Source organism: Poecile atricapillus, chromosome 18 (assembly GCF_030490865.1).
Source record: "Poecile atricapillus isolate bPoeAtr1 chromosome 18, bPoeAtr1.hap1, whole genome shotgun sequence".
Classification (NCBI taxonomy): domain Eukaryota; kingdom Metazoa; phylum Chordata; class Aves; order Passeriformes; family Paridae; genus Poecile; species Poecile atricapillus.
Window position 1 is genome coordinate 9008566 of NC_081266.1, and position 25264 is coordinate 9033829.

Below are 25264 nucleotides of genomic sequence, written 5' to 3' on the forward strand. Positions count from 1 at the left end.
GCAGAGATCTTGTGCTTGTTCAGATTGGTTCAGCCAGTGCTCATGGTTGTAATTCTGCACTGGCTACACAGTCAGCAAGTTGTCAGAATAGCATGTTCTTCTAAGTAGTTAATTTTAAATTCATTAAATTTGTTTTTATAAACTGATAACTCTACAAAAGGGTATTGTAATTTCTCTTTCTTTGCCTCCCTTGGGCTCTATTCTCTGTGTCTACAACTTTTCTCTAGTCTCCCAGCCTTCTTTGGGCTGAATTCTTTTGGGATCCTCCCTTGTGGGGAGTTCCACTTATCTCAGTCTTTATGATTCGAAGAAAACTCCTGAGCTTGTTAGAATCTTGTTTCTCGTGTTTATTGAAGGATCCTTACAAAACTTAACAGGTCTCTCCAGGCTGGTTACAAGGTTAATCTTTGCAATCTGGTACATTTCTTTCTTCTGATGGTACAAACAAGGCCTTGTGGCACACTTCGTGTCTGATACACAAAATGGCCCCGAACTCCGCAGTTCTTTTATCTTTATACCTATTTTTACCCAATTAACAATAGACACGTATATTATTTTTCTTAATGACCCAATGACCCATCACCTCTGTGATGCACTGTGGCATTTTCTATCCAATCACTAACTATTACCCAAAAACCTCCAGGAGAAGAACATGAAGAAGAAAGAAGAAAGGACAAGGGACAACACCCTAAATCCTCCATCTTGTCTCCTGTTCTCTAAACTATTTTTTTTCACCCAGTGATTTAAGAAACTTTCTAATCTACACACCTACACTTTTAGCTTTTTTCATCTAACTTTATCATTTGTTTTCATGTATCACCATGAAAACATGCTCATGAATTTCATATAATATGAAATTCAGTATTCTCTTGAATCCCAGAACTAAAAATTAAAAACAAGGGCACACAGTCTGTATCTCAGACTCCAACATTGGTGTTACACCTTTACAGTCTTGCAGATTTTTATAGCTTGGATTTATTTGCAAACAAACACAATGAAAGATTTAAGACAGTAATTTAAATTGGGAGTAGCTTCTTCTTAAGGAAGTAAAAGCCTTTATTTTTGGGTTAATAAAATTACTTCAGAATTAAACACAAATAGAATTCATTTTAAAACTTTAGGATTTTTCTGTTACCTTGATCACAAGTCCATTCAAGCCATAAAGGTTTTGTAAAGTGCAAAATGACTTTCCCAAGGTACCCTTTGATTTTCCTTCTGCCCTGGACTATGGACAAAAATAATTGATTTTTTAAAAACTTTTAATAAGAATAAAGAGGGAGTTTGCTGGATTTCAGAACTACTTATGAGTCTGCTAGAAATCTTACTCTGTTTCTGTCATGAACTATCAGAGCAGGTACTCTTTGCTGCAAAGAGAGAAGTTCCACCTGAATATGAGGAAGAATTTCTTTCCTGTGTGGGTGACCAGAGTCTGGAACAGATTGCCCAGAGAGGGTGTGGAGAATCCCTCACTGGAGATGTTCCAGAACCATCTGGATGCAATGCTGTGCCATATGCTCTGGGATGACCCTGCTGGAGCAGGGAAGTGGGGCCAGATGACCGCTGTGGGCCCTTCCAGCCTGACCCCATCTGGGATTCTGTGGTTTTGGTCAGGTATTCCTCATGTTAACCTAAATTTATAAATAAGCCAGGGCAGACTGAGTTAGAAGTGATCACTAAATGTGATACTGTAATATGACAGAAGTCATAATCCTTAGTAAGAAAAATATTTCTGATGTTTCCTCCATTCTTTATTTCAGTGCTCAACTCAGAAACCCTAGGAGAGGATTCGTTTGCCCAAAACTTGGGGGTTTTTTGCCTGCTATGTCTGTTGTCTTAATAAAACAGTTTACTTCAAATTCCACCTACTCATGATTTTAAAAGAGATTTTTTGCCACGTTAATCCAAGCCTTGTTTTTGCACTATTACAGTCAAATTGCCACTATCACTCCTTGTTCCTGCTAGGAAGTGTCTAGCAAAGTACAACTCTTTCCATTGCAAGTCTTGCCTCAAGAAATCCTATGGTTAAACAGGCTTTTCACAAGAAAAGAAATTCAGCTCTTGTGCCAATCAAAAGAGAAACCGACATAAACTCATCATATGAGCTTTTTTGATTGTTTGGTGGCATAACAGTGCCTCTGCAGATGGAAAACTGGGACAATAGTGGGATTTGGAGCAGCCTGTTTGCCTTTCCTCAGCAAGGGAGGAGGAAGGAGGGAAATGTCACCTCTAAAGTGGGGGAGAAAAAAACCAATAATCAGAACTACAATGTCTACTTGGAATTCAGGTGGCTGCACATCAAATTACCTCTAACAGTCTGACTGCTGATTGCTACTATTCATGAAAAGGGGCTTTATTTTAGTTCTGAAATAATCCAGAGCAACAGCTCCCCCGTCGAGTTTTCCCGTCTGAATCTCTAAAATGTTCTCTTTTTTAATTTTCTCTCTTGACCCTCTCCTCCCACTCACCTCTTTGAACACAGATTTAAATACATTCAAAGAGATAGTGAGGAAGTAGTTTTCAGTCCATCTCATACAGCCAAAACACTGCTGCAAAGTGCCTCCCTTAAATTTTGAGAGGAATCAGCTGACAGAGGAAGGTTAGTTGGCTGAAGGCAAGGTAACATGAGAAAGAGCAGTCCAAAAGCACAGTGACAGTTTTACCTGACTCCTTTTCAGTTAATCACATCCACTTCTGGACACCCATGTCCTGTTAAACCACATTACCTTTGGAGCCTGTCACCTCAGCCTGGTTCCTTCCTTTGTCTGAAACAACTAAAATCAGTTGACCTTCAAGTTACAGTGATGTTTACCTATTCATTGAGAAGTGCAGATCTAGATTGCACTTAGGATCCTGGTTCCTTGGACTGGGACTTAGGGCTGCATTTCATTCTCCCTCCTGATTTTTAAGAGATGCTCTGTTTACTGTTACTTGTAATCCTCAATGAAGTTTTAGTACAGTCCTAAATCAACAGAGGTGGGTTTTCAAGTGGACAGTGTAAATTATAAATCCTGCATTAACAATGTGGCCACATTGGAAAATACCCTTTAGTTCCATTGCCCTTTAATGGCTCTCTTATGTTGGCTATTGAATCCCATCTATCTAAATCCCATGGGAATTTTAAATCAGATGTGCTTTGGGGAACTTAGCAATAGCAATATTAATCACTCCCATAGTGCTGACAATATGTAATGGTTTGAGTGGGGCATCCTTTGATGCTGTATGATGTTAATGGTAGCAAGAATCAGCTTTGCAGTAGACCACATCATTTGCCTTGAAGGATCATTTCAGATAACAAAAACCAGAGGTTTGTTGTGCAAGAACTGGTTGTTCACACACACAAGCACTGTTTTCCTTCCCAACAGAGAAATTATTTATTGCTAGGAGACAGCAGTTTCTTCTATCCCAGGGATATGATGTTGGTAATGCTGTAGAAAGCCCCACATTTCCAGACACACACTGTGAATAATCAAAATCTGAGAAATTTCTTCATCCTGAGCCAGGTGTAAAACTACAACAGGAGATAGAAATGCAAGTGCCTGTATAATCCTTTGGGTTCATTGGCTCCAAATGTTTTAAGTTCTCTTCTTTTTGCCTGTATTCTCATTTGCATCATGTCACTGCATTGCTTGGGTGCTGACAGGCAAACTTCCTGTCTAAAATGCTGATTATATGATCAAAATTATTGATATTTTGATACACTCCATTTTGTGCTTTCTGACTGTATACTGTGTAACCAACACAAGGGTTTGTATTTAATTATAAGCCAAGCATTAAGTGACACGTGCCTGCTCCGTAGTTTTTAATTTTTATGTTTCTTGTGTGTTCTTTTGAAGCCTCAAGTAATAGAATGTGTTTCCTGAGTAATTGTAATCTGCTTCAGGAATGACTTTACAGCTCCTCAGAAGTTATCAGAAAATTCTCCACCCACCAGCACTGGCTGGTGTTGATGACTGAGCCTGGTTAATAGATTGTCTCTGATCTCGAGTTGCTGCCGTATAAGATGGAATATCTGGAATATCATTCAGTAACCTGAACTGGAAAATTAGAGATTGCAGCTGTGTGATGGGCGAGATCAGAAAGGCTGCTGTAAGAATCCTGTTCTGCCCATATTGCTGCAGGAAATGCTCCTGGCTCTTCTATAGCAATATGTTTTACAAAACACCCTTAGAAACCATCGGTCTCCCCAATATCAGCACAGATACTTGGGGGTTAAAATCAGTAGGAGCTTGCCATCTAAAATCCAGTTCCTATGCCTTGCTCTGGAAAGTGGAAAGGCCAGACTTTGTATCAGATTAAGATGAGTTAGAGTAGATTGAGGCTTAAGGATTTTTTCCATCAGAATGAAAATATTAAAGACAGATAATTTTACCTTGTCTCTGTGTTATTTAATTTTTATTTTCCTGATTCCATTTTAAGCTGAATTCTACTAATGCTTCTTATTCCACTGGCACTCCAGTTTAGCCCAGAGAATACTGAAAATGCAACATGTTTTTATGTCTGCTAAAAACACAGATTTCATTTGGTACTTTTTATTTGTTTTCTTTGCTAGAACATGGACACTCATATTTATGACCTTCTTGTTTTCCAGCACCTCCCAGATGGCTCTGCCCCAAGTGCACACGCTGAATTTTATCTTCTGCCAGATCCTTATGAGGTCAGTCGAAGGAAAACAAGAACAGCTCCAAGAGGCTCTGACCCTACTTACAATGAACTTGTGAGTACCATTCACTTTCTTCCACCCCTTCTTGTTTCATGGAATCATGGAATGGGTCAGGCTGGAAGGGCCCACAGTGGTCATCTGGTGCCACCTCCCAGCTCCAGCAGGGCCATCCCAGAGCACATGGCACAGGATTGTGTCCAGATGGTTCTGGGATATCACTGCTGAGGGATGCTCCACAGCCTCTCTGGGCAATCTGCTCCAGTGCTCAATCACTGCACAAGGAAGTTCTTCCTCCCATTCAGGTGGAACTTCCTGGGTATCTGTTCCTCCTGTTGCCTCTTGTCCCATTTCTGGGCCTCACGGAGCAGATCCTGGTACATTCCCTGACCTCTTCCTGCAGATGCTGACAGACATGGATGAGGTCCCCTCTCAGCTGTCTCTTTTCCAGGGTGAGCCCAGCTCACTCAAAGTTTTCTCATGAGAGGGATGCCCCAGTCTCCTCACCATCTCCATAGCCCTTCACTGGACTCACTCCAGTGGTTCCCTGCTTTTCTTCATCTGCTGAGCTTGGAACTGAACACAGCACTCCAGATGTGCCTCACTAGGGCTGAGTAAAAAGGCAGGGTCACCTCCCTCAACCTCCTGTCAATACTTTTCTTGATGCACCCCAGGGTCCCTTTTTGGCCATGAGGGCACACTGCAGGCTCATATTGTCCACCAGAACCCCCAGGTCCTTCTCTGCAGAGCTCCTTCCCAGCAGGTCACCTACAACCCACACAGGTGCAATTTGTTCTATTTGCTTTGCCCTCTCTTGAAACAAAACAACAATACAACATTTTTAGAGCCATTGCAATGAGGGTGACCAAGAAGAAGGAATGTACCATAAGGAGAACCACAAATGGTGATGACTGTCTGCTTTGCATCTTTCTCAGAAGTGAAACAGCGTCTTTTATGTCTCTCTGTTCAGGAAAACAGTTGGATTTTTCACAGTGCCCTGTCTTACCCCATAACCACAGTTACACGTTAGCCAAATGAGATCAAGCATCATTGCACCATAACCCAGCAGTTCTGAATGAAGTTATGCACAGTAGCATGAAAAGTATTAATTGAATGGATGCTGTTATTCAAATTAACATTTGAAAATTGGCTGTCACTGTCCTAAATGATAACACAAGAATGAATAGCCAGGTTCTTTTCATGTTAAAATGCCATTAGTTCACAGCTATATATGATTATTTCACACACCACTGAAGTGCTCATGCCTCTGGGGTGAAAGGAAACATTTGTATGGAGAAGCATTTATGGCAGAATGGGAAGTGGTATAAACTGTGTTCATTTGTAAGGGCAGATGAGATTGAAACAGTAGGTGGGATTGGAGATTATAATTATTACATGTAACAAATCTCCTAAAGATCTCAAAGCAATTTACAAATGCTCTTTCAGCAGGCTATAAAGTAGAAGGTGTGGAAAATATTACCACTCCACCCTGTTCGATAGATAAGATATGATGAAGGTTAGGTTAGTCAGCAGAGTCTCAGTGCTTATCTCTTCGTTTCTCAGTCCTGGAGTTGTAATATTTCTCTTTTCCCACATCTGTTAATTACAAAAGTTGCCTGCTTACACTGATGACTTCCAGCGTTCTGTAAGAAGGCTCCCTGAGTAGTATTGCTGCTCACAGCTGAGACAAATTTCCCTCCCTACAGTACTGCAGTGGAATAACAAGAAACTAGGCTTTATTTTTTCTGTTCTTTCCTTCTTTTTTCGCTATCAGAGTGGAATAAATCTAATTAATCTGTCTAAAGAAATTCCTTTACATTTGAAAGATATTTAAAGCAAACGAACATAATATGATTATATCATTACATTCATTGTAAGGTATCCAAAATGGACAACAGATAAGAGCCAGCCAGCAACACTGGAAGACAATTATCTTTCAAATTGCTCTTAGAAACCTTTGAATGCAAGGAAATCCAAAATCCCGTCTGCAGTTAGTCACTAGTCACTGGGAGGAGATTTAATTGTGGTTCACGAGTATTCCGCTGCTGTTAAAAGAAATCCCGTGAAAGCTTTAATGTCCTTAATCAAAACGGAGAGCCTTCTTCCCAGATGCTCAATCTTTTTCACTGGGAAGTGCTAATCACAGTGGGGACATATGGTTCCACTGAACTTGGCCCCTTCCAACCCGATGCCTGTGCTTTAGCAGCTCTGCTCCTCCATATGTGATGTCATTCTGGATGCATTTTTTTGTCCAAGGCTGGTAGACTGAGGCAGAAGCCGCCCCAGGGAAGCAAAACTACTAAAAATATAAGTCAGCTGTCTCTTAAGTTAGTTGCTGTCCAAAACACCGTGTACAGAAAAGTAGTAGCCTTTTTTATGAGTTCATAAGTTTTTATTAAAGCCAAATGGCTGGAAGGAAGCTGTATATTAATTTCCTTCTTTGTTCTAGACTGAGAAAAATCTGAAATGTGCTTCTCTTGGGTATTTTTGATTCTAGTTTTGTACTTCTATTGCTTATGACTGCCTACAGCAAATTATCAACCTTGCAAAACTGCTTTTTATGTTTGATTTTTACTCGGGTGTGAGAGTGAAGATGTGAAAGTCCAGGAGGGCTGACAATAAAATGAGTTACAGCAAATGTTGTGGAGCTGCTTTTAGCAAACAAATCCTTCTTTTCTCTTGTGCCTGTGTTTGGATTTTGGAATTTGTGGCACTCATAGCAGTTAATGTTATATTGCATTAAGAAATGGTGGTAGAGAAGAGGAGAAGGAACACAGAAAAGTGGAATGCAGTGTAAAGAGAAAAGGAAGGCAGAGCAGCCCCAGCCAGTCTGATGAAAGGGGAGGAGGGGAACTGCACCAGGAGCCACGGCTGCTCCCTCCAGCACCATGCATCAAAACTGCCTTGGATTAATTACCAAATCTAGGAACTGTGCCATGGCTACCTATGGAGAAGCAACTGTCCCTCATTTGTGATTAAAATGTCATTAGACTCCTGTAGGTCAACAGTGTTTCTCTTTTTGCAGCCAGCAATAGTTGAATTCCAGCCCTAACTGTCCCACTGATTTGCTGCATGGCCACATATAACTCACCTCCATCGGATCTGTCTGTGTAAAAGGCAGGCAAATATTCTCACAGCACAATCATTTCAGGATTTAACTGTTCCCAAATTCTGGAACGTGTCATTTGTTTTATCCACACCCTTATTCAGCTTTCTCCAGACCTTTCTTCTGTCCCTACATCCTGATAATAATCCTTACTCCAGCTGAATTTGCAATACCATTTTAGAAACAGTTTACTGGGAGAATTTGAAAACCACCTACCCTGCACTGCAAAAGTCTGTCATTGCTCAAAGATGAAAGCCTATTTTTGGCCAAAGATTGAAAGTTGCTCATTACCCCAGTTCAGTTGCTTAACATTTACAGCTGATCTGTGTAGGTTTTGGTGATTTAAAGCAACAGCTGGTACCTTTAATACATTGGCAAAGAAACAAGGCAGCTTTCTTTGATAGCATTAGCATCACCTCAGCATCAGATCACAGACTTACTCTAAATTATATTCTGCTTACTGTGCCTGTCCTTGCTTTTCAGATTTTCTTCATCATCTCACTTTTATTTTGGTGAGGAAAAGAGAAGCTGTGGAATCTGTAATTCATGGGCAATCTGGCAAATTAGGCACAGTAAACATGAAAACCAAAAAGCACCAGGTGCAAATTTCATGACAGCCATCCCAATCTATTATTTCCAAAGGCTTCTAAATGGAAAAGGGAATTTTAACCCCCTGGTAAGACCTTTCTTGGTGTCCTGTTGGTGCTTTCTGTGAGGGTCACCTGATGTCCTGTCCATTCCATGAATGCAATTGCAAGTGGAAATACAGAGAGGGTTTATCAGTCCAGCCCACAGAGGTCCAAGCCAGAGGGGCTCAGTCTGCCTCTCCTTTTCCTCAGCAGTGCCATAGGTAACAGCCTGCATTCAGATTCCATGGAAAATCCAAGCAGGCAAATGACTTTAAGGCAGTTTCAGTTTTCCATTCTCCTGAAGTGAGAGAATGTCGCCACGTTTGCTTTTTAAATGGCATAGAGAGATTAAAATTTAAAGCATTTTTCCACTGCAAGTGAAATAGCAAAAACATTTCCAGCCATACAAATTTTAGATTAAATGAGCTTCTCTTAAGCAAACTTACCTTTCAGGCCCGCTCTGAGACCATTTTCCTTCATATTTTTATCAGCCCACATGCAGTTTGCTCAACAGTTTTTGATTAATGCAGGGACTGAAGCATGGGAATTTGTTCTAAGTGCAATTTATTCTTGTTAGGCTATTGCTCCAGATTATTTGGGGTTTTTTTAAAATTCAGAAACTACACCATTATAATTTCATACTTTATCCCTGTGTGTTCTCACAATATTAAGGTAATTTAAAAGCTATTTTAAATCTATAGACATTAATAATTGTTTAAGACATGCTAAACTACCATCTCATTTATTTGGAGAAGTATCAACAGCACATCTGGAGTATCAGATATATCTAAATTTAGTAACTTCCATTTGCTCAACTGGGTCCAATCTTTCCCAGTTTTCACAGGGAAAATTATGAATACTGGTTTTTTTTTTTCTCAAGCATTGTTCAAGACAGGTTTCAAATTTATTTTAAAATGGTAATCAGATTTCACGAGCTTAAGCTCGTGATTCTAAGGTAGAATCTCTTTATATAAACTAGATAAGGTCAAATGTATTTCTGAGGTAAATTCACTAAGTTAAGTGAATTTGGCTCATGGTTAATAGCTTACTATTCTGGATGGAAGTTTAAAGCAATTATCACAAAGTTGGATTAATCATCATCCTATTTGAAGTGCTTTGCCTGTCAAATAGATTAACAAACTTGTATTTTTTTTTTCTATTTCACTAGATATTATTGCAGATTGTATATGACAGAGTCCCAGAGCTCCAAGGCCCTGTACTGAAGCTTGTTGTGAAAAGCAAAGGAACATTTGTGGGAGCTGTTAACATTCAGCTGAGCAGTGTCCAGTTCAATGAAGAAAAGTGGTACTCCCTGGGAAACAGTGTAATTTAAATGCTCTCCGAGATGATTCAATTATTTGCCCACTCACTAATGTTTCTTTATCCCATTTCCCACGGTACATTTTGTCTCAGTTGCCCTTGAGAATAGGCAGTCATCTGCTGAGCACATATCCTAACATTTCATAATGCTGTTGTCTTAAATGTGCTACCATGTTCCTGCCACAGATTCCTGACAGCGTGAGTTTAAGGAATCACGTGCTAAGGACTTGTAGCAATATGCAGAAGTTCTTATGACAGCAATGAAGAGCTTGGTTTTGTTAATATTAAATAGTACAGTAAAAATACTAAATTCTCAGTGTTTGGGGCCGCATTCTTTGCCCATTAATTCCACTGATGGTGTTGAAACAATGCTGGTAATGATGTAATTTATCATCATTGCATGTGATGAGTTCACCAGAGGACCATGGGATGGTTCCCTGCCAATACATTTCCCTGCAGATGTCCAGCAAATTTCATATTAAATCTTATCCAATCAATACTTTGGGTTTTTTAAAGAATGTTAGAAGTTTTGATACAATGTCACATTTAATCCAGGACATTAATTTGTCAACAATATGTATCATTGTTTTTTTATTCTGACATCCAAGAGGCAGATATAACTGGTCATTTGTGTGAAGAGAGGAGGGAGAAGCTGATGTTCATGAATAAAGAGATTATACTGAGTGTGAGCTTTCAGGGGGGATTTATTTAAGCTCATGATGCCACAGATATTTGTTCAGCAGTCTTCCCACATTGCACTCCTATGCTGCATAAGGGGTTCAAGTCAATACATGCATTGAATAGATTTAGAGTATTTATATATTAAATAATGAACATGAGTGGTTCCTTTAAGTTCACAGATGCTAATTATGGGCCCTGTTTTTCTCTAATTTGAGGAAGCACTTAAACACCTCTTTAAGCATTTGGCATATGAGCAGCCACAATGAGCTGTCCATTACTGCCAGACTCTTGCACACACCCACTGACCATGTAAATAAACCTTTCCAGGGCCAGGGGCACAGTTTTAAGGCACAGGAGATGTGTTGATTTGTGGTCTGATCTGCTGTAAATTTTAAGTTCCCTTATACTGGGCAGATCTGACATTTGTCCTACCAGGTGGAAAAGTGGTCAACAGAGGGGTAATAATCCCAGAAGTGAAGATAATTGCCTTCTTCTCCCAAAGGACACCCACAGCAGTCGTCAGAATAGAAAGTTGTATAAAGCTCCTGAAGTGGGACTTGGAGTGTTAGGAAATAAAATAAGCTGGAGTTTTTCTCAGCATCAAACAAATGGACTTGATCAGGTTTTATCTAAAAATACTTTCCCTAGTCAAACTGATGTACTAAGCTCCTCCTCAGTAAGGGGAGGTCAGGGGAACTCTGTTTGGATATTAATATTATTCATCTATTCAGAGCTGTGAGAAACTGTAAAATATTCGCCACATGCAAAGGATATTGGCTGGCACACAGAATATCATCACTACAAAGATCAGGACACCAAACATTTTTGTACTATAGGGTCTCATGGGAGACAAATCAAGTGCCTTGTCATTCAAGCACAGAAAACACACTGAGACCAGCTTACAAAGTTATGGAATCACCTGACCTTACATTCCAATATTGATTTTAGATTCCTCTTAGTCTACTGTCTCAGTTTCCTTATTAAAACTATAATGCAATTTTCTAACAGTGTTATTTCCTGTGACATTTTCTAACACTTGTTTACCACATGCCCTGATTTTCCATCTTAGAGCAACATTTAATGAAACAGCATTAGAATAACAATAAAGAAAAAGAGCATTAAAATCTATCATCAGAACTGTCTGTAAACTTAAGCAATATTATTTGGTATTAAAGAAACTTGTTGATATAACATCCTTTTTTAAAAAAAAATCATATTTGAGTGACAAATCTGCCATTAGTTGTGTAACTGTAGTCCTGTGGAAGGTCAACAATGCTTCAGTTCTGAAAGGAAGATGGGAAAATTGTGTCTTATGGGTAAGATCTACACTGATGTTAAGCAAGTAGTTGTCCTCCTAGATTTCACACACATAATCAACCCTTGATTTTTCTAAAACTCTCCAGTTCTCCTCGGAATACTGTGTTTCCAACTTCCTGAGTTCCCGGTAAGATGTATCCTGAGCTCCCTGCTCCTATGAGGAATATGGTTCTTTACAAACTCTCCATGAATTTTTTTATCTTGCTTTAGCAGCAGAACATTCAAGACTAAGCTAAGGAAAGGTACCAATACTAGCATATGATTTTTTTATGATTTTAATTTTTTTCTGAAAACTGTTTTTTCAGGTAAGAAAATGACAGTGGGCACTAAAGAGGAATAATTCAGTCAGAGCCCACTTTTTCCAAATTTAAAGGGAACATTGTATGTATAATTTTTCCTGTCCCCTTGAAAAGCTACAATGGTAAGAGATGTTGTTCAATACAAATAAAAAGGCCAAATTCACATGCTTATATCCTAAAAAATTAGCATGATCTCTTATATGTATTGGATTATTATTCTCACTCAATAATTAATCATAAATTTGAAATTAGCTTCAACTGACATTAACTCAATTTTTAAAATATTCAAAAGCATTCAGTGTTTATTAATTGTTTCTAAACATTCATAGAATAATTGAATCACAGAATGTCTTGGGTTGGAAGGGATTTTAAAGATCATCTCATTCCAACCCCATGCCATGGCCAGAGACACTTTGTAGGTTGCTCAGAGCCCCATCCTACTGGTTTTGAACTCTTCCAGGGATGAGGAGTCCACAACTTCTCTGGAAACCTGTGCCAGTGCCTCACCACCCTCACAGTAAATAATTTCTTCCTTATACCCAGTTAAACTTACAGTTTAATTTACAGTTAAATGTAAATTACAGTTTAATCTTTCAGTTTAAAGCCATCCACCCTTTTCCAATCGCTACATACCCTTCTACTGGAAGGTTCTATAAAGTTTCCCTGGAGCCTTTTCTTCTCTAGGCTGAACAGCTCCAACTCTCTCAACCTTTCCTCACAGCAGAGGTGCTCCACACCTCTGATCATTTTCATGACCCTCCTCTAGACTCTCTCCAAAAGATCAACCTCTTTCTTGTGTTGGAGGCCCCAAAGCTAAATGCAACTTCCCAAGTGGGACCTCCTGAGAGCAGACTAGGAGGGTAAAATCACCTCCCTCAACGCTGATTTTGATAGCAGATGTGGGCTATGTTTCCACTTTTTCCATCAGTGGGAACTTCCCCAACCTGCCCTGACTTCCCAAGTGAGGGATCGCGGCTCAGGCCAGTTTCCTCAGGACCTGTGGATGTTTCTCATCACGTCCCATGGACCTGTGCACCTCAAGGCTCCTTAGGTTTTCTCAGACCCAGTCTTCTCCTACAGAAAAACAGCAGTAGGGCCAAGGACAGCAGCCCTTATTTGGGATACCCCCTCCATAATATTCCCTCTGGCTTCACAAAATCATTGTGAATGTGCCTCTCTGGGAATCAGGCCACTGGGGCTGTTGCGAAGCCAGAGATGTTATTTTATTGGAGCAGGGGGCAATCCTCCAGAATGATTTCTTGTGCAGAAAGATATCACTAATAGTACCAGATATGAACAAACAAAGAAGCAGGTTCCAGCTTGATGCCTTCTTTGGATATCAATGGAATGTTACGGTAACCTGTAAATATAATGACACCTTTATTAGCGTATAAACCACAAGCACAAATATTATGATGGAGTGTTTTTATGATCACCAATGCAAACAAGGCATAATTTATGATTCTGTAAGTAGCTCTTTAAAATAAAATGAAATTATACTAGAACTGAATATCATTTGTGCTGGTTTTTCTCATTTATATATATATAGTATTTCAATTCTGGTATCTTTGGTGTCAGAGTGAAAAAGCCCAGTGTTTTGCAGGATGTGATATTTTTTCAAATGGAAGACTTTCAGCCCAGTGATATTTAAACATGGGCAAACTTACATTGTAACATCCCAGGTTATGTGCTGCACACATTGTTTTGAGAGCAAATGAAAGAACTTGTGAATCAGCAATGATAGCACCTACAGAACGGTGCTGCAGCAGCCATGCACTGTGCAGCTGAGGCAGAAAAAAGTGAAGTGTAAGACTTTCTACCATGACTTCTTAAAAAGTTAATTTCATATGAGTAATTCACTTTATCAGAGATAGGTCATGCCATCATGAAGCTACGTGTTCATCTGGTTATTGAAGCATTTGGAAAAGCCATAGTTCTCAATTTCAAACATAATTCACTTACCTGCTTAGAAAACAAAACAACTTTTTCTTAAAAATCCCGGCCTGTACTGCTTTATATGACTAAATGTCCCTTATTTAATAACAAGTGACAATGTCACTTATGGTTAAAAAAAATTCTGTGTTTTTTCTATGTATATATGTAAATAATTCCAGCTATTTAAGTAAGTCTGTTTTGTAGAAGTATCCATGTTCTGAACTGCAGTTTTCAAAATCCCTCTTTAGGTGTGTGTGGATGCCTGTGGAGTCTTTGGGAGCCACATTTACCTGGGTTTGGAATTTCTTGCTTCTTTCATACAGAATCATAGAATTGTTTAGATTGGAAAAGAGCTCTAAGATCATCAAGTCCAGCCTTTGACTGAACACCTCCTTGTGAACCAGGGCATGGCACTGAGTGCCACATCCAATTGTTTCTTGAGCACCTTCAGAGATGGTGGTTCCACCTCCTGTCTGAGCAGCTCTTTCTAATAATGGACAACCCTACCAGTGACAAAATTCTCCCTGATGTCCAACTGAACCTTCCCTGGCACAGCTTGAGCCATTTCCCCTTGTTCTGTCACACTACACATAAGTTCCTCTGGTATTTAAGGTTCAGATTCTAGGCAGCAAATATTAAAGCTGGTTGTAGGCAATTTACATTTGAGATCAGTTTTTAAGGCATGCACACAATATGTGGAAGGCTTGGTTGATTTCTTATCCGAAGATACACTTCAAAGACTAAGACTAATTTCTGAAGACTTGTGTTCTAGCCCCTAACAACAGAAGATTCTACAAAGTTTCCTGAGAGAAGTAAAACTTCTTTTTTGTTATTGAAATTGCCCCAATTTGCATTAAATGATTAACTACTCTTGGATCCCATGATAATAGAGTTAAAAATTGAGTTCCTGTCCTGTATTAGTATTCACCATGGCAGATTCATTGGCACAGGGACTGTAAGAGAGGACTCCCCCCTCCTATTTGCCTTTAACCACCCAGGTAGAGAATTTTTCTCAATTTCAGCCCCTCTGAGTATAGCTACATAATCACTACATGGAAAATCAAATTCTGCTGCAGCTGGACAGCGAGCATTCCTCCCCAGTGGAGTCTACAGGTAGTTGGGAGTCTGCTGCTGGGGAAAGGAAGGCAGTGTGGATATAGATTTGAATCCTTTCAAAAGAAAATGCAGAGGAGGGAGGAAATGGCACAACTTTGCCCCTCTGGCTGTCAAAGAAAATAAAAGATGTAAGCACTGCTCAGCTTTTGGAAGCAACTTGCCCTCAGGGATATGAATCCTAGGGACCTGGGGACAGTCCTGTAGTACAGATTTAAGCAATTGGAATGCTGAAGACTAAGACTGAAATCCATGCTCACTCTCCAGCATATTAGGCAGTTCTTGCCTTGTCTTCTGCTTGTTGTGACTCCCTCTGCAAGAACATTATTTTCCTATTTCACTGTTTAGAGAGTACTTGGGTACCTAAAGCAAAACCATCGTTCCAGACCTGCTTTCAGAGATCTCAATGTTAAGCATTGCAATGAATGTAATAAATTGTAATAAATTTTGAAATTATTTATCACTTTACCTCTTAGAAGCATTTTATTTATGGCCTCTGGGCATTCTGATAGCAAATTACTTTTTTTATATTGTGTTAAGTGGGGATTGGGGCAATTTGTTTGGCATCATTTATAATTTTTGTACCTAGACTCACTCCCTAGAATTTTAATTATTGCACTGAAAATGTTTCCTCAGAAATCTACTGCTCTTACTTTTCCAAAATATGAATCCCTCATTTGTAACCAAAATTATAAAGACATTAAGCCTCACTGAAAATTTGTATCTAAAAAAGCCTCAATCAATAATTTTGCAAGTACTTGTAAGCAGCAGTGCCTGATATTTGAATTTGTCTCAGATATTGCGAATTGTTAGGTTGAGTGTTCTTTCATTATCCTGAAGTATACAAATAAAAGGAAACGAAAAGGTTATCAGTGTAAAAATTCATGTTGTAGAAAAACAACTGAGCTCTAAGAGTAATGTCATTTTTCTTGTATAACTCCTCAGCCTCAACTAAGAATCACAAGCAGCTTTATGACTTCCAAACATGAGGGAAAAAAAATGCACCATTTCAAATCCTGTTAAGCTTAATAAAAAAGGTGTGGTGCCTGTTGCCAGCTCCAGTGTTTTGCCTTGCCGTCTTTATTCACTAATAAAAGCTGTTTGTTTTGTCAGAAATGGCTTTGGAAAGCCAGTGTAGTAAACAGCCATTTTACATAAGCCTTTCTCCTTGGCCTATTGGCTTCTGTGTCTGCTCTTTATGAGCAGCCTTTTCATTACAAAAGTTCCAGGAACTCTACTGGCTTAACAAAAGAAACTCCAGCAAGAAAAATACCATGAATATTTTGCCCTATTTTTAACCATTGTGCTCCACTCTGAAAAGTTGCAGATAGGTTACCTGAGGGGGTTTTGGTGGTTGATTTTGTTTTAATTTGGTATTGGGTTTTGAACTTATCTAAGTGCACAAAACCACTGTCTTCATAGCAGCTCTGACTAGTCTCACTTCTTGCAATGAATTAAAATACCACCTGGGCAGTTTCCATCTAGAATGGAACACTGCAGTGGGAAGAATCACCTGCCATTAATATTGTTCTGATTTCAACATCATGGATTTGCATTCAGAGAATATGTTTATTTCAAAAACAGAGAGTGCCATTTATTCATTTTGTTACAAAATCGTGCTCTAGAAAATAAACATAGTGCTGAAGTCTCTCAATGCTACAGTAACAAAAAAAGCCTGGAATGTTGCAGATTTTTTTGAGCTGTTATAGGTGGTTGACATAAAAATATTACCTGTATTCAGGCTCATCACAGGTAAAGTGTACTGGCCAAGGAATTCGTTGTTACACAGAGAAATCTCATCCTGAACGCAGAAGCGTATCATTGCCAGTTCTGGAACTTGGATGTTAAAAGAGAATGTTTCATTCCATTTAGGGCTCAAAGCTAATTAAAGGAGAAAAGAAACAGGATTAAAATATGATTTCTTTTTTTTCTACTCTATAACTAAGCTGCTATCACTAGTTTGAACTGGTAAAGAGTTTCTTTTACCCTAGGTATCTGTGCCCATTTAAACAAATAACTAAACTCCCACTGACTGTAGTGGGGCAAAAGCCTAAGATAGTTGGTGTCATCCCTTAAAAGAGAGAAAAATGAGACAAGGATAGCCAGGTTAAGAACTTCTGCTCAGCTTAAATTTTCCTATAGCCATACCAGTTTCATGCTTTTGTCAAAGTTTCTCCTTTCACAGTGTTGGAAATGAATAAATTCAGGTAGTAGAACGTTCACTTGACCAGAAATACAAAAAGAGAATGTGGAACAGGAGGGGTTTGCCTGGTCTTTAGCAATGTTCATACAGGGAAAAGAAATTCAGGGGCTGATTTTAAACAGCAGCTATCTATAAAAAAGAAAAAGGAAGCATAGAAGACAGAGGCACAGACAAAATGAGATCACAGAAAGCTTGTAGTCTGAGACATCAAGAAGATCTGTATTATAAAGATAAGGGAGTGCTCACAGACAGCTACAAAGAGTACACACTTCACCTGTCAAGCAATTAAGGGATTACTCCTACCAGAGACTTCAAATGAGACGAGTGATGAAGTTACAGCAATTTCTTAAGAAAACCTCGTCATTAAGTTAAGTTAAGTGGTTAAGGCTGGGATAGGGTTAACTTTCTTCATGTCAACCCCTATGGTGCTGCATTTTGGATTTTTGACTCAAACAGCACTGACTACACCCCAGTGTTTGAGCTATTGCTGAACAGGGCTTCCACAGTGTCGAGATTTCTGTCTTTCTCACTGCAGAGCAGCCTCCCCATCCCAGTGAGGGGGCTGGGGGTACCCAGGAAGTTGGGAGGAGGCACAAGTGGTACAGCTGACCCCAGCTGGCCAAGGGGATGTTCCTTACAAATGGTGTCATGCTCACAGCTGGGGGGAAGGAGGAAGGGAGGGCATTCAGAATTGCAGTGTCTGTCTTCCCAAGTAACCTCAGAGCTCCAAAATGAAGCCTTGTTTCCCTGGGAATGGCTCTACACCTGCCTGCCCATGGGAAGTGGTGAATGAATTCCTTATTTTGCTTTGCTTGTGTGGGCAGCTTTTGCTTTATCTATCAAACTGTCTTCTTCTCTACCCGAGGGTTTTCTCATTTTGGCCTTTCCAGCCCTCTTCCCATCCAACTAGAGGAGAACAAGCAAGCAGCTCTTTGGAGCTGAGCTGCTGTCCAGGATGAGCCCACAGCAGTGTGCAAAAAAAACAATTCCACCTTCCTTTAGAAAGGGGGAGTGCTCCCAGCTGTGTGTTTGTGCTTCCTTAATCTACCAATCTACTTAATCTACCAATCTACTTAATCTACCAATCTAGAAAAATGGCACACACAGCATGAACTTCTGCTACAGATTTTGTGCCAGGAAATCCTAGTCTAGAGAGAAATAATTGCATTTTCTATAACTCCTTGGGATGCAAAGTTGGTGTTTCCTTATAAAATGTTGTTGTGCTTTGTTCACAGCCTCGAGGAGCAGACTGATGCTCACCATTGCTTCTTACAATACTAGATTTCTTTCTTGTTTGGTCCTCTGGTACACCATAGATTTCTATCTGCACTGTGGGGTCAGCTTTGTTGGTCCTAGAGATGCTGCTGGGTGGTAACTGATGGCCACTGATCAGCTGGAAAATTAAAGTTATATTGAAATAACTGTAAGAACGAACTAATTCACCACAGCCATATAGTCACCATAATAGAAATAGCTTTCAAAAGAAATTACTTTAAGTATATGCCAGTCATAAACTGGTGTAATAAACACAGTGGAATCAAGAATATGGTGCTTCCTATCTAATTTACTTATATATATATATATTTTTTTTTTTTAGAAATATTGTGGTTTAGGAGCATGTTTTAACTAGATCAGATTGGTCTGAGCCCAGTCCAAACTGACCTTGAATGGTTAGAGGGATGGGATACACATAACCTCTCTGGGCTGCCTGTGCCAGTGTTTCACCACCCTCTTTATAAATAAATAAATATATAGATAAATAAATAACTGAAATAATATTTTAAACAATAATTTTCAGGTTTTTTTATTCAATAGCTATACATAAAAATTATATTTTGCTACTGTACAAAATAATCCTATTGGAATCAGCCTACAGTGATTTTTACATTTTCTGCTATCGAGCTCATGAATTCCAATCTGTGTGGAGTGGATCAGCATCAAGACCCACCGTGACATCAGCATTGTGCTACAGGGTATGTAGCAGACTGCCTCACCTGTGCCTCATCTCTTGCACAGTGTTCCTTAGTATTAGACAAAAACTCTTCATTCAGTGAGCTTCCTGATGTGTTTTGACCAAAATTTCCAAAAACAGGAAATTTTGTCTCAGACTGCCCTGTAATCTGGCACCCAGACTAAGACAGGATTTATGAAAGTCACAACTTTGTCTGCTTTTTATCTATATTTCAGGGTAGCTAGGAAAGAGTCAACATCTGTGCAGTAATCAGCCTTTTAGGAATCAGTATATAACATGTATTGAGAGAGATATACAAGCCTGAAAGTCCAGGTGAAAGATATGACTCCTGACCCTGGTCTCAGGCCTAAGCATCATAAGAGATTCTTATTCCCCTGTCAACCACCCCAAAAATCAAAACCCACAAATCCCACACTTTGCTTTGATATTTTCCAGTGCTTGTAGCACCTTGCCCCCAGAGAAGTTCTAGCCTGAAATACTGAAGAGCAGTGGCTTGGCAAACACTGATGCTCTTTCTTCCTAAGGAAAAGCTGCTGCCTTCACCAGGAATCTTTGCAATCACTGATGGGCTGCCCACTAAGGACATGGGAGATTCCTTGCCATTTCCTGAGGGCCATTGCCAAGGCCTGCATGACCCACTGCTAGACCTAGCCTAAGCCTCCCCTGGCATGGGAAAAGAGTGAGTTCTTTCAAGCACACCATGACCCAAATCCATAAATCAAATCAATTTTTGACATCCAAGGTGAAGCAGACATACAGAGTGATGTAAAAATTTAGGAAGCACCTTGAACATCCCTATTTCTGCTTCAAAGGCTCTATGCCTCTTGATGGGAATTGTGGCACATTGGGTTAAGGATAAGGAATTCAGTAACATCAGGCCCTATGTGATTTTTCTATTCTTCATTCGTTCATTCATTCATTCATTCAGAGAGATTTGCCCTTTAGATGTTTTCTATCTTTGCTTTCTGTTGTCATTTCTGCATTCATCTGGTTAGTAACTTTTTCAGCAGAAGCTGCTTTTCCTTTGACTCCTGCTCCAAATTGCTTTTGTCTTCAACCACAATTTCCTGGTTTTTGCTGCTGGCTATGAATGGGGCTCTCTGTGCCCTTCATTCCCTCAGCCAGTGGGATGCCATTGCCTCTCTGCAGCCCGCACTATCCAGCCTGAAGTCTCAGTCTAAAGTCCTCAATCTTAAACACAGCCTTTCTCTTCTCCAGCTCCTTCCAAACTCAGACACTTCCTCTGCATTGACAATGGTTTTGCCTGTCTCCTGCATTACAATTCAGGGTTTCTCCTCATCCTAATTCCAGCTTCATACAAATTAGGGCTAAAATAAGTGATGTATTTGCCTGGCTGCCTGAAATCATCCAGCAATGTCTATTCACAATTGGTATGCTCACTGTCAGGACACTAGAATGTTCTTGATTAGGTGCGTGCATTATGTAAGTATTTTATAATTGTCACTAACTATTGTTTTATCTCTGCTATTTATTAGTCTGAAAGAAACAAAATAGCAATTACACACTAATTATATGCTAATTAAATAGCATTTATGCAAGTGGTATTCTGTGTAATCAGAAATATTACTTTTTCATTGGGAAAAGGGACTTTTCTAATTAGTGAACAATTATAACAAATCTACTTGACCTCAAAATAAAGGCCTTATCTAATCATTTATTTGTAAATGGCATGCATTTCAAGTATTTTTGGGAAGTCAATCACATTATAATTTGGGAGAAGTAGAAATAATTCAAAGACTTATTAATTCATCCCTCCTTTCACCCTTATTTATACCATTTAAGGATTATAAATAGTCTTTTATATATGCATAGAAAGATAATGAGACTTAAAAGAAGCATAAAGCTTCCTATCTTATCTTTAAAAATTTCCATTTGTCAATTAACATTATAATAGTACAGGTGGTATTATTGATAGTGAAAGAAATAACACCCAAAGTGCACATTTGAATTCTGTGTTTTCAGTTCAGCTTCCACATGCACAATTGTCTGGCCCCTTTTTCAGCTACATTATTTATATTTATTTGTACAGCATCATTAAAAATCATGTATTTTTACAGTCTCCTGGAGGCTCTGAACCCCTACATATTTTTAGCAAGCATAAGTGAAATACAGATGGGAAAGCACCCAAGCAGCAGTTGATACTCTGTGAGAGTTTTACCATCTTGTTGAAAACATTAGTTCCCAACAAACAGGAATAGGAATAAAATGGGGAAAAAAATTAGATAATAATTGCATCTGAAATACATAAAATTTGCTTTCCCATTTTCATGGAACAAAACAACACTTCAGTCATCTTACCCTTATTGACAGAGACATTGGTTTGCTGTATCCTCCCACATTTCGGGGTGTAAATGTGGTATTGCGATCCCTCAAGAATACAGGTTTCAGCACATAGCCACAACCACCATTGTCCAGGAATTTTCCATCTTGCAATTCCATTTGTGTTCCCGGTGTTTGGAAGTTTAAGGCCACTGTAAAATTATATCAGTATTGATTTTAGTGAATTAGATTTGATAACATTTTATAAAAAAAAGTTAAAAAAAATTTCAAATGAGCTTAAGATATCTACATCTTTCAATTCATATGTAGGATCCTGTTATTTCCCTTAAATTAAGTGATACTCAATAACGAATTATTTGTGCACAAAAACAGTACACTCTTTAGAACTGCACCCTCTTTTAAGAACTAATCTATAGATCTTTTTTACATTGCTATACCTCTCTTCCCTTTTCTTTCTAAATTAGACCTTGGAGAATATGAAATAAGAGATCCTTCTCTCTGCAAGAACTGAATTCACATCCTAGTTTCTCTACAGCAGCAAGACCCTGCACTCCAAACCTGCTATCAAAGATCTGGTGCAGAAGTCAAAACCTCAGGATTGTATCTAACCTTAGTTATGGTGCAGAATTCATCACAAAAACATCTCACCCAGAAGATTAAGAAGCTTTAGTTTAGTTAGAATACTCAGTGAAAATACATATAAATTTATAGAACTAGAAGCAATTTTAAAAGTGTTCTTAAATTTATGTGAGCACACACTCTCTTGGAGCTTAATCCTCAAGTACTGGTGATTATTCTAAGAATACACCTGACAGATTTTTTCCTTTCCTTGGCAGTTCAAAACATTTTCAGTTTGCTGCAGCACCAATAATAAAATATCACACTTCTCATCAACAGGATATTGTAATTCATGAGATAAAGCCAACATTGAAATAGACCTGTTTAATGAAATTTCCCCCTATTCCAGTGCATTGGAGCTTCTTGTCACATTCCAAATAGAAAATGCAGAAGTCAAATCAGCAATGAATTATGACATTATGAACCCATGACATGTGTTAAACAGAGAATGATAAGAAGTCATTTACTTAAAAGGATGGTTTGGTAGGAATGAAAAAAGAAGACTTTAAGCAGTTCAAGTGACTCATAATAATTCATAAAGAGGACCTTATTACATTTTCCTGGGAGATAATATGAATGTATTGAATGAACATTTGACATAATGCAAAAATCCTTATTGCAAGTGGAAAACACACAAAATTGTTTTCACTGCAAAAATTACTCATTCCTTCACTGCTTTGATGATCATTTTAAAATATTCTGAAGCAAACAACACAAATAGGAATGAAGCAGCTGGTACAATGGACCTGATATTTATAATATGATATATAAACACATGTTTTTGGTGGGGTTACTTCTGAAGAGCTCTGGTTCCGTAGTCTCAAAACCAATGAATGGGTGGAATACATGAAGTGCTCCCAGAGTGCATCATCTGTTTAATCTGAAAGAAATCCCATCTGTGCTAGCTAAAATTGCTCTGCATCATGAACCAACATGCAGCAAGTAGGAATAACTGGAAACCTTGTCTAGAAAAACCTCAAACAAAACAAAAAAAGCCTCCAAAACAAAACACAACATGCACTCCTGCTTTGATCTAAGTGTTAATGTAGATAAAGACATGATTTTATGTTAATATACACAGGAATTTTGTTTTACCTTTAACAACAGAAACCAAACTTCAGAGTGTTCATATTGCCCATTGCCCACCATTGCCTTTTTTAAACAGGGTTGGTATTTTCTTGGTATGGTTTTGGCAGCGGTTCAAAATTTTCTCTTTATGACTCAACCCATCATCCAGAAACAGCCCCAAATTTGGTGCTATATGATGCTTGTATATTTTAATGCACTGAATCAAGCTGTGCAGAGGATGCTACAGGAGCTGCAACCCTGTGGCCCCTGGAAGTCTGAACTACAGATAAGCCAGGATCTCTCAGTCCTCAGGTGAGTCCTAGGCCACACTTTCAGGATACGTGGGTTTAAAAGTGCAACTGAAATTAGGCACATCGAACAGTCAGCTTCAAATAGCAGCTTCCACATGATGAACCAAATTACATGATTGCACATAATGAGACTATTGCTAAATTTACCAAGCTTTATAGGCGACTAAGCAGGAAAATCTGATGTAACAACAGCAACAAGCAAACGAGAATACTTTATATTTTATCACATTAGGAAAATTACTTTTGCAACACAAGTGAAGGGCAATGTTATTATGGGTTGATATCTCTAAACATCAGCACTGTGTTTTCACTTAATTTAATTTGACCTTAAGAACAAGTTAAGAAACGCATGGAACAGTAGTTTTAATTTACTTACTGGTTTCTTTGTATTGCAAGTTTTAAGGTGATTAAGCAAATGTGAGATTTTGTGTCATATTCTCTGAGATGCAAACCTCTACTAAAACTGTTTACAGGGCTCATAGCTGCTTGGAGCCTCCCAGGGCACTACTTTATGGTGCATTGATGTACAATTTTTCTTTTTAATCAGGTGCAGTATAGCCCTAACACTTCTTGAGAAATGGCAAGGATCATAAACTAAAAGCTATGCCCAGCAGCTTGGGCTGAGCAATATCTTCCTGCAAACAATCCTGAACTTCTACCCAGTGTTTCATTTTAGCTTTGGTGAATTCAAGAGCAGAACTGTTCAATAATATTCTTTGTACTTTTGTTTTATGAAACAGTATAAATATAATGCATGTATGAAGAGAGATTTAAACTGACAGTTTATTTTGGAAACAAACCCAAATGAGCTTGCAATGAAACCATCTGAGCAGTACATAATCTTAATGCATGGTTTTCATGGGGAAGTAAAGGCATCTGAAGTTGAACACGGTGTACATTAAATTTTCTCCTCAGTCCTTTCATTAAGCACCAGAAGAATTTTAATATTGACATCAAAATCAAAGCAGCACAGCAAAACATGGGCTTGGGGAACAACCTGAGCAAAGCAATTCTTCACTGTGATTCCTGCACCTAAAACAGATTTAACTATTCCTAGAACCATGAGGTTAAATCCCCTTCAGATCAGAGTATTGAATACTCAAATCATCTTGCAAAGTACCAAAGCTGCCATGGCAGTCCCAGTAAGCCCCAGGTGTAAATAACTTCATATGGCAAATTGAGGTTAGGAAATAGACTAGCTCCAAAAAATGAGCCAATCCATAATACACAGAAGAATATTATTTTTGACCCCAAACCTCTGTATCACAAGCAGTTAACTGAAGTCAGTTCCACCACTAATTGCAGAACTAAAGACACTCTAAATATTCATACACAGCACCTTCGATAGGTGCCACCATTCAAGACATAATTGATTTGTGGACTAAAAGCAAAAGCTTTGTAAAACCAAAATGAGAATTGTGACTGTGATTTGAAGGCATTGAGGAAAACTGCACATCTTTTGATCCTGCCTCTCATTAATATTCCCAGTGGGACTTTTAAATTGTAATTTTTTATTTTTTGTTCTTTGCTTGCTGGTTCTATCAGCTACATCACAACCATAAGGTTTAATGCATTTTCCCATTTAAATGGGAAGATTTTAAAATAGATAAGGACACATTTGTCACCATTTTTTCTTGAAATGAGTTACTTAATTGCATTTTATGCCATTTAAAAATGCATCTCAAAATGTATCAATTTTATGCCCTTTCAAAAAAACTCATATTCAGAAAGCAC

General features: G+C 38.7%; 2 protein-coding genes across 2 annotated transcripts in view; one reads left to right on the plus strand and one right to left on the minus strand.

Moving 5' to 3' along the window:
* Positions 1–4797, plus strand: part of LOC131586141 (pleckstrin homology domain-containing family A member 5-like) — a 59080-nt gene extending 54283 nt beyond the window's left edge. Inside the window, 1 exon segment of the mRNA XM_058852949.1 lies at positions 4589–4797. Coding sequence (XP_058708932.1) covers positions 4589–4718 — 130 coding nt within the window. The 3' untranslated portion in view covers positions 4719–4797.
* Positions 4798–9566: 4769 nt separating this feature from the next.
* Positions 9567–25264, minus strand: part of LOC131586084 (1-phosphatidylinositol 4,5-bisphosphate phosphodiesterase zeta-1-like) — a 49160-nt gene continuing 33462 nt past the window's right edge. The window contains exons 10-13 of the mRNA XM_058852822.1: positions 21552–21724; positions 18521–18653; positions 16789–16938; positions 9567–13369 (exon numbers count right to left, since the gene is read on the minus strand). Of these exons, the coding sequence (XP_058708805.1) occupies positions 13287–13369; positions 16789–16938; positions 18521–18653; positions 21552–21724 (539 nt within the window). The 3' untranslated portion in view covers positions 9567–13286. The remainder of the gene's footprint in view (positions 13370–16788; positions 16939–18520; positions 18654–21551; positions 21725–25264) is intronic.